Source organism: Ptychodera flava, chromosome 22 (genome assembly GCF_041260155.1).
Source record: "Ptychodera flava strain L36383 chromosome 22, AS_Pfla_20210202, whole genome shotgun sequence".
Taxonomy (NCBI): Eukaryota; Metazoa; Hemichordata; class Enteropneusta; family Ptychoderidae; genus Ptychodera; species Ptychodera flava.
The window spans coordinates 22,785,124-22,795,564 of NC_091949.1; the positions used below are offsets into that span (position 1 = coordinate 22,785,124).

General features: G+C 36.9%; 1 protein-coding gene across 1 annotated transcript; it reads right to left on the reverse strand.

The window, feature by feature from the left end:
• Positions 1-903: 903 nt before the first annotated feature.
• Positions 904-9,993, reverse strand: LOC139122975 (caspase-3-like). Its single transcript, XM_070688902.1, has 5 exons — positions 9,811-9,993; positions 8,267-8,548; positions 6,252-6,433; positions 5,637-5,763; positions 904-4,768 (listed from the first exon to the last, which is right to left on the reverse strand). The coding sequence occupies exons 1-5, from the start codon at positions 9,908-9,910 to the stop codon at positions 4,434-4,436; spliced, it is 1,026 nt and encodes a 341-aa protein (XP_070545003.1). The 5' UTR covers positions 9,911-9,993; the 3' UTR covers positions 904-4,433.
• Between the last annotated feature and the right edge of the window lie 448 nt (positions 9,994-10,441).

The following is a 10,441-nucleotide window of genomic DNA, read 5'->3' on the forward strand; positions in this document are numbered from 1 at the left end:
TCTGCTGGTGGACAGAATTGTCCACGAGGCTGTCTTTTGCCCAGTTAAAATGATGTATTCATTGCTTCGATAAAGTTTGTGTGTGCGATGTTTGATAGTGAGTGTACGAGCGTGAGTGCTTTATGAACTCTACAACGTGTGGAGCGGTCGCAGTTAGAAAAATGTAACAACTTAGCCCTGTTATTGAACCACTCTTTTTTGAGAGTTGAGATTTGTCCGAGCGGTTCAGGGCGTTGCCCCTCCGCTTGGCGACTGGATGCTGTATGCTTTGAGTTCGAACCCGATTGAAAACTAGCCTTATTTTCTAGTGGTTCTAGTCTCCTAGGTTGATAACTCTGCTTGTGGACAGAATTAAGCGATGTTTTCATTGCTTCGATAAAGTTTGTGTATGCGATGTGTGATAGTGAGTGTAGGAGCGTGAGTGCTTCAGAAAACTAGCCGTATAGTGAACCCTTAAATGGAACTACAGATGATGATTCGCAGTGTGGAGTCTACATGTTAAGTGAACAATAGTGCAAATGACCTAAATTATACTGAACTTTCTACATCTTAAATATTTTCCTTGTTTTTGATAATTTTACGCCCAGAATAAGATCATTCCCTGTGTTTCGCGAATCATAAAAAAATCAATAGTAATCACATTGTCAATAAAAGAAGCTCACATATCTAACATGTCATTATGAAATCCATTATGTATTCTTCTAGAGCTGGATTCCGACTGCTAGATGTTGATTGATACCTCATGGATTCTACTGTTTATTGTAAGAATCCATTAAGGTAGAACGCACCTACGGTAGAGATATGCGGACTCACAAACTTTTACAATTTTTTTCTGATATACCACTTGTGGGGGATCATTTTAAAGCGGTAGGTTTAAGGAAACTTTCACCAGTTTAGTTTTTTGAAAATTGAAAGTTTTATTTTTTCTCAATTGAGTTAACACAGAGATTGCGTCAATTTTGAATTTGAATATCGGTAAATCTTGGATTATTTGTTTCTCTAGTACCAAACTTTGCACGGTGACCCCCGGTTTGTATTCTTGATTTAATTAGAGAATGGCTGAAAGTTTTGTTAAGGAAAGTTTGAGAAAAGTTTAAGTCTTTCACTTCCGAGGTGCATACCTGTATACGGAACATTTCACACGGTGAAGAAGGGTATATGCTGCATTGGGTCTCTTCAGTGCAGACCACAATCCGTATTTGTTGCAAGAACATAAGCAACGTAAATCTTAATTCAAAAATGAAAATATTTTGATGAGGAAAAGCCTAGACGATGATACAGCTGTAATACTCATGTGAAAATATTCTGGTCTATAATATTTCATTTATCAGTCATAAACTCAGTAATCATTTCTATCTCATAGGATGAAAGGTTTTTATATTTTCTGTTTAGAGTGCAAAAATATAACATTTGTATTTGTTTGATGTTTTGATTAAAATGACTCTGTCGACAGAGCTACACCTGAGACATCGATAGATTGTAATGTACATGCTAAATAGTCCGATGATTGACAGTGAAATTGAACAAGCAACTTATTGCCTGCTATAACTTCGCTATTATGTAAGATGAGTTTGATATTGATAATAGGTGTGGGCTGCATACATACATACATACATACATACATACATACATACATACATACATACATACATACATACATACAAACATACAAACATACATACATACATACATACATACATACATGCATGCATGCATGCATGCATGCATGCATACATACATACATACATACATACATACATACATACATACATACATACATACATACATACATACATACATACATACATACATACATACATACATACATACATACATACATACATACATACATACATACATACATACAAATTATTGCTAACCATAGACAGTAGTTCTAACTAACCATCAAAGAAGTCTTCATCCTATTTGTACTGTTTATAACTCTCAAACTTCAGTATTTTTATCGTTTGCATTTTTAAATCTTATAATAAACAAATCATCATACTCATACCAGAGCATTCATAAAGTTTCCTACTGAAGCGTACGGCATGGTACACGTCATTATAGCCAGAGGTGTGGGCCCCGTTATGGTTAATTTGCATCTTACGTTTGTGGTTCCGGGTTGTTACATAATGATAGGCTGTTTTATAACCGTTGTGGCTGATTCCAGTAAGTGAGCTTTGAAATATAAGTCGAACGAAAGGAACAAATTACTTCAAATACCCAAAAAGTGGACCTCAATCCAACTACATGCTTATCATTACCGTTGTAGAGCCTTGTGGTTGAAGAATGCCGGAGTTGTAATGGGGCATTAGATATTCCCGCCACCGTTAAAAGATAACGAAGTCTCGTACAGTGGTTTATGTGAGGCGCAAAACATCACCCAGGCGTCTTGTAACTCAGATTTTTTATTTTGGAAAGAGATCGCCATCGTGTACATATATGAAAGATGGAATTGAGTATGAAAGGACACAAAAAGGTGACTACACTATTATTCAATATCTTTTGGCTCGGGCAGGCAAGGAGAAGCTCATGGAAATGTAATATTTTAAGTTGTTCAGATTGTAAACCATCAGTTATTGGCAATCGGACTCAAACACTGACGTCAGTCGCTTCTTTGCATTCGTCATTCTCAAAGTATAACGATTCTTTCGATCACTATACCTTAAGTTTGGGTTTTGACAAGCGATGGTATATTGTTCATGCGTACAATTGAATGAAACAAATCTGTTGACTTCAGTAAGAATCTAGTAAGAAGCTATGAGTGAGATTCTTCAGTCACTAGTACTGTGCTATTAGGTTTAACGAAAGGAAACTTATCCTGGAAGATTAACACACGTGCTTGTTGGCACATTGAGGGCGATGTTTACGAGTCATGACCTGGTTAAGTCTGTTATAATATTACAAAAGAGACAAAGCCTCTCACTTGTTCAATTTCGTCGCTGCGTAAATCGATCAATTTTTCAACGTAGTTATTTTGTTTTTCGAACACATCATTGTCGGTTGCCCTAAGAAACGCTTATGAAGTGTCATTGAAAGGAAACATTTCTTGATTAACCCTATTTTTCTGAGCTGTACCAAAAGAGATCCAGTCCGACACAAACATCTATCATTTTCCAAATGTATTTCAACAAGTTTAAGAAATGCATTTTTCGATGCTGCTATCGATCTTTTAGTTCTCCTCACAAAACACTAGTCTGAATGTAAGTTTTGACATTTTGTCGTCATCTCGCGTATGAGGCGCTTGTGATTGACTAACACCAAAAAGACATACTTTAACGTTAATTTACACCAAGACACAATAACTATCTAAGTATGAGCACACTCTAATTGGCGCCTTGGCGGAATGGGTGATTGCCTTTAGTCGTTAGAAATTTTAATTGATGAGGCAGAATCATCCCTCCAACCATCCCTCCACCATTTACCAACGGTATTTGTAATTTATATGTACCAAATGAAATGCAAGTCCAATTTTGGGGAAAAAATTGCAAAGAATATAAAATAAAATGACAGAGACAATTATTAAATACTCAAAAAAGTAAACTGTTATGTTTACACTTCGCGTCTCACATTGTAACCTTTAACAGACATTAAAAACATGATATTAAAATTAGATTGGAAACTTTATTTCTGCATAAGATTGGAAAGAAAAACAACGATGAATTCTGAGTAACTCAACTGGTATGTATAGATTAACATGTTATACACATTATGAAAACTGGTTGGTAACAGTGTCGGATCCCGTCAAATTAAGATATCATTTAGTGGCTAGACAACTAAATCGGAAAAAGTGAAATGGCGATACCTTTATTATTAAAAGCTTTTAGGTACTTGCATAATATAATTATATCACAGTCCCTCTATCCACAGTGATTTTATTCAAAATAGCAAGAGTGGTAAATACTTTCTTATTTTACTAACAGAATGGCTACATAGGTCACACCAATTACATCTTAAACCGTAACGTGGTCATTTGCCGGACGCTTATTATTCTTTCAGTTTTGTAATAGTGTTATTTTGAAAATCTTAAGAATATAATGATAGGGAGCTAGGCGGTAGACAATGTGATGTTTATTCATTCATTCATTCATTCATTCATTCATTCATTCATTCATTCATTCATTCATTCATTCATTTATTCATTCACTCACTCACTCATTCATTCACTCATTCATTCATTCGTTCGTTCGTTCGTTTATTCATTCATTCATTCATTCATTCACTCACTCACTCATTCATTCGTTCATTCATTCATTCATTCGTTCGTTCGTTCATTTAACGGCAAACAACCATACTGAAATCACTTCGACAAGTTAGTTAAAATCTTTCCTAATCAACTACTCGACCGATTACATCAAGCAGCCTTCTTTTGACCTGTTCCAATAACTTTCTAATGGTCCCTTGAGGTCGCAAAATAAAAATTGTTAAATATATTAGAATGGGGACATTGCCTGATCTATTATATCAAAAGCCCGATTCATTTGCTCCTCTCCCAACTCCTCATTTTCTTCTTCTTCCACTTCTTCAACAGGAGGTTTCCAGGTGAAGTAAACCTCCTTGGTCAGCATGGACATTATACAAGGAATTTGCTTTTTCTTATGATATCCTGGTTTCCTGGGGACGTTGGACTCAAATTCAAGTGCAACTTTTCTGTTGACCCGCGTCATCATGCTTATCAGGTCCATACTCTCGGCATGTCGACGAAATACTTCATCCATTGCTTGAATAAACCATGAACCTTTCTCAGAGTTCCTGAATGCGTAGTAACCTTTGGAAAAATCAATAAATTTGATGAAGTCTACATCACTTTGTTTTTTAACCAAAAATTGCGTTTATTGTTTACTAAATCAAAATATACATGACTATAACACTTTTCGAATACATGATCTGAGCAATATAATGTGAAAACAGAATGGTTGATTTTCACTGGTTGCAAATGCAGATATCATCATGGTATTCTTATCTAATGTTTAACGATCAAAGGAGCTTCTACGTTGATAACTAGAATAGCAGTACAGCAATGAAAAAAGGAAATGCGTATCAAAGAGGACAGCTTATATAGTGCAATGTTGAAATGCTGGGACTAATGCAGACACTCGTGCACGGACGAACTTACTTACGTAAGACATTTGTAACATACCTACCTACTTACGTACATAACTACGTATATAGACCATCGATAAATACGCACATTCACAAGAAAGAAAGAAAGAAAGAAAGAAAGATAGATAGATAGATAGTTAGATAGATAGATAGATAGATAGATAGATAGATAGATCGAATATATCAATACATACATACATACATACATACATACATACATACATACATACATACATACATACATACATACATACATACATACATACAGACATACAGACAGACAGACAGACAGACAGACAGATATACATACATACATACAGACGTCATACATACAGACATCATACATACATACATACATACATACATACATACATACATACATACATACATACATACATACATACATACATACATACATACATACATACATACATACATACATACATTTTGTCAATTGGCGATATGCGCACAATGAACGTATAGAGTGACAAACACAACGGTTTTACTTCATCAAATAAGCAAGATAAGGGTACCGTGCATTGTTGAAAGACAGATGAGAAAATCTGCCCATACAGGAAGACGTTGAGTTGGTTCATGTGATTCGTCCAAAGCAGCATCAACTTGATCAACCCCAGGATCAGTCTTTGTACCTTGACAAGCCTAGAATGGAATATATTTGGTTGTAATCTGCAGAAGTGAGATTTATACAATTTCAGCTTGCTTAACCACACAATAGTTGATTTCAAAATAATGGGACTTTAAAAATGGAATGGTAAGATATACAGAATAATGCATGCGTCAATTTTTGTTTAAAAAAATCGACACCCTTGGGAACAATTTTTTCACCGAATACAATAGAACAATACTAATTGGATAACATGATAGTATATGAATTCCGTGGAATGAAAGAACCTATTGAGGCAGTAAAAAAGACTTGGCAAAACGCTTTTCCAGGAACATTTGAGAGACAGACAGAGAGACAGAGAGAGAGACAGAGAGAGACAGTCTAGATTTGCTGGCCACAACGTACTCTATAGCCATGTGATATTGTGATATTTGAATGATACAATTTACATTTATTTTCATACAATGAGTGCCGATACCAGTTGTGCAACCAGTTTTGACATGATTCATGATTCAACCCTTACCTGTATGAAAAACAGCTTTGGTTTCCCCACAAGCGACTTACAGTTATCTCCAAGGAAATACTCGGCGACCTGCAGGATCGGGATAGTTTCATCGTCACTACCATAAATATCACCATTGTCAGCTCCATGACTTTGGATGGCTATAGCCAAGCAGTCGGAGTTACTGTGATCCTCTTCTGATACTGAAAAAATATTTGGCATACGCTTTAATGCAAATCAAACTAAGCCCAGCTAATAACAAGATGTCAGGTGGGGATAAGGCAAAATTCTTCTGAAGATGAGTACCAAAAGTGACTGGCTACCAGCAGAGGAAGGACAGGACTTTCCGCTCTCCCCTGCTCAATTGCCTTCGCTAGCAGGGAGTCAACTCTTGAACGCCATCGATCAGTGTCGAAAATTCTGGTACTAGATCTCATGTCAGGCGGCATACGTCCGCTCTTTGCCTGCTATTTCCATTTACCAGTCCAGTCTGTTCCTACCATCACATTCTCCGGAGGTAGTAGACCACCTCCAGTAAAAAAGGCTGGCTTAGACTTAGACTTAGCTCACAACTTTCTTTGTGGTCAAAGCCAGTCAGCTTAAAATCTGTTCTGAATAAAGGCTAATTGCATACACGCCTACTGTTACAGGGTAGCTGGTCAAATCTGTGTTTATAAGGAATGCATACTTGTAAAATTTGATTCATTTCGAATTTTACCACAACTTAAAGTACAAGATTGAATCTGAAGTACATTGTAACAGTATTTTTTCAGAACCAAGCCGTCTGATTGGTTGAAGCGAGAGCTTATTTCCTCAACCATAAGGCAGGAGCCAGATTGGGGAATCGATGAGCATACGCCCTATGATTTAGTTTGATTTGATTTGATTTGATTCGATTCGATTTGATTTGATTTGATTTGATAACCTCAGAGAAAACTATTCAGAACAAGATTAAGGTCAATTAAAAAACATATAATTACTCTGAAATCGAAATTAAAGTAAAACGTCACATGCTGAGGGTAACACGAACAAATTCTAAACTTATTTCCTTTATGATCCTCCAATGAAAATTGCAAAATCAGCCGTAATAAGCAATGTAACCCTGAACATATTAAAACGAATTAGAAAAGTGGCAGATAGTGAAATGGCAAAAATCAATTAATTGCACGCTACAGCTAAATACAGACTAGGGTAAAAACACTTCAGCCTTCGAATTTAGAGTGCAAATTACTTTTGATATTATTTTTGAAAACTTGTAACAATGATTGGAGTTTTGAATTTTCTGCGGGATAACGTCCCGTAATTTAACCCAAAAATCACAGCCTACAATGTCAACGTTTTGGTGACTGTTGAATCATTAATGATAAAAATAGTAATCTAACGAACATCTTCAAACTATCATTACTTTCAAATTGCTGAGAGTTCATCTGACAAGAATGTCAGATTTACAGCCTCGAGTCAGTTGTGATCTACATTTTACAGTGTCTTGAAGCTAGCGACGATGAACTTGTACTGACAGCGACAAGTCGAGGCACGTGCAGTAGAAAGGCTTTCTTCTGGGTTTTTTTACAGTTTCCCTGGCGCATTCAGATACCGAATATTGTGCAAGCCTGTTATATCTTTACATATGGCCGCCAAGGTAAGGATATGTCATGTAGAAATATTTTGAAGCTTAATCAAATCAATAATGTCACAAAACATAAAAACCCTTATTTTGGAATCAGGTAAGTGTTAGATATATGCCAGCTTTTCACGGTTAATTCGTCGGGTGGACGCGAATAACTTCTCATTTTCGAACTGCAAGGGGGCCTTTTTGTGTGACAAGGTTATTCAGTTCCAGGATTTTCATGTCGTGGGAAGGTATACATTGGTAACTGACGCCCTTTGGAAGGCTGCACTTCCTTTTTGTAAGTAAGAAAGGAAGTACCACAGTATTCCGTAATAGTTTGTGACAATTGTTGAGATATTAGTGATCTCATAAAACCTATGCATTTATTCATGTCATAGTGTCACACATCATATCAAAATATACTTACACGCTTTGAGAACGTCCTTCAACTCACCACAAGTCAAATTATTGTATATTTTGACTGAAAACGCGAGTTTTTTAAACATTTCTTTCAGTTTCTCACGGTCAACATCCGACCCTTTACGTTCATTCAGGCTCTTAAATTTCTGGTTATTGATGATCACAGCTTTCCCACGTTTTGCGTACGTCATGTTATATCTATCTTCCGCGCCATTTGCAGAACTGTTATCAATTGCCATAGGTTCACTCCCTTCACCAAATTTCATCACACCGGGGGAACTTTCAACACCTGTCGAACATCAGTAAAACAGAAATTTACAAATTACTTTGTTAAAATGGCACAGTGATTGCGACCATTCAGTAATATTCAAAGTCCTTAAACAATAAAGCCTTTCCCTTAAAGTTCTTTAAAAAATACTGTAAAACTTTTAAGACGTCAGTTATTTTGCAGAGAGTATCCTTCCATCTTCCATATGCCATTATTTAATAGCAGTCTTCCCATTCGTCAAGTAGACAAAAGCCTACACACCGGGCATACGTTTACGAAATTAAGTGCACTTACGAGCACTTTGGCGATCATCGTGTGCAAAACCCTGTTAAAATCTGTGCAAAAGGCAAATATTTACAGCCAAGGCAGGGCTCCCGGCCAGCTTATGGATTTATGATTTATCTAATTAATCATTATATGTAGAAAGAGTCGAAAAACGAAAGAAGATTGGTACCACTTCTGAGCGATCTCGGATTATGGCGTCCACTCTGCATTTCCATGAATAATTTGACAGTTTATATCAATAAAAGATACGGGTTCCTCAACCTGAGGCCACTTTTGCCGCAATTCTGAAAATTGCCCATGAGTGCCAGTACAGGGTGACATCATACAGATACTGATTCAGAAACCACCAAAAATCATTGCAGTGTCGAAATTCTTGTGTCATGAAACATTGACATGTGAGGCAAAATCGACAAATCTGTCGTGGAATTTCAAATATTAAATTTGCGACTTCTCAAAATACACAATCCTGAAGCCTGCATGCCGAGTTCTAAGATAGTGGAAAATAAGATAAAAGGCACGACATATGGATGCTGTCTCAGCTCAGCACACTGAAATTCGCATACGTGCTCTTCTATACCTGGAGAAAAGCCTCAGCCTGCACGATCTGATAGGGGTCAGGGGTCACCCGGTTGTTATGACGAAACTTACTGACCAATAATGCAAATGATACCATGAATCATTTCAGTCCCAAAATTCACAACCAATGATAAAACCGTAGCAGTCTTTTACCTTCGAGGGACAATAAATTCATTAACTGTGTCTCTTCAAAATCTGAAATGTTTCCCCGTTTCCGTTAATTGACTTGTCCTATTTTCTTGTACATTTCAACTAGTTGTTGTTTTCGTAGAGTTCCTATAAACGTTAATGGTTCCATTATGTCCCAAATGAGAGCACTTGAGCATAAAGCAGCTTTACAGCCTGTATTATTGTTTTGTGTAACCGAGGAAAGTATTGAATTGTGACCGTGAGTCAGTCTGCTTGACCGAGTCGATACTTGCCTTTGTCGCTTGCTTTCACGGTTTTCCGGTCGCCTTTTCCTAAAATGCCAGCGTCAACGGAGTCGCCTTTGTCCGATATATCCTGCTTGTCTGACGCCATTTTGAGAGCTGCACAGGAGCTGTGTTGGTGTGACTGGAACTGACAGTGTTATGGCCCACGCATTGTGCATGACACAGAACATACCATTACAGGCATGTCATGCTTTAGTGTCATGTGATTATAGAATCGAAACCGAAAACTCGTGGCGTACATAGGTGATAACACAGCAGTAAATCATTAATGTCTGTAGCTCCTATAAAGCATAGTTTTATGTCTACTTGTGTCAAATTTGAAGCTTTTCAGTCGTGTCGGTTTAATATTATTGCTGCAATGGACGACTTAATGAGGAAGAAATCCTGCAAAAATCTGGTCTATTATACCTTGCGCCTATACCCTCGACGTCATTACCTAAAATAACCCGTGAACTGTGGCCCCTGACAATGAGTATTGAGGTAAACTATGCTATGAACAATAACAGATGGGTAATGAATACGGTGTTTGGTCAGTATTCAAGACGTGAGTGGTCTCGAGAAAAAAATTGAAAAGCCCAACAATATAGTAAGCTTCATTGATGCCAAGTTAAGAAACTCA

Bases quoted from the DNA above. Each gene is read 5' to 3' on its own strand.
- LOC139122975 (XM_070688902.1), bottom strand. From the start codon at position 9,910: ATGGCGTCAGACAAGCAGGATATATCGGACAAAGGCGACTCCGTTGAC. The intron at 8,549-9,810 runs GCAAGTATCGAC...GATGTTCGACAG, and splicing joins CGTGAAAGCAAGCGACAAAG to GTGTTGAAAGTTCCCCCGGT. The intron at 4,769-5,636 runs GTACCCTTATCT...ATTTTTCCAAAG, and splicing joins CTGTCTTTCAACAATGCACG to GTTACTACGCATTCAGGAAC.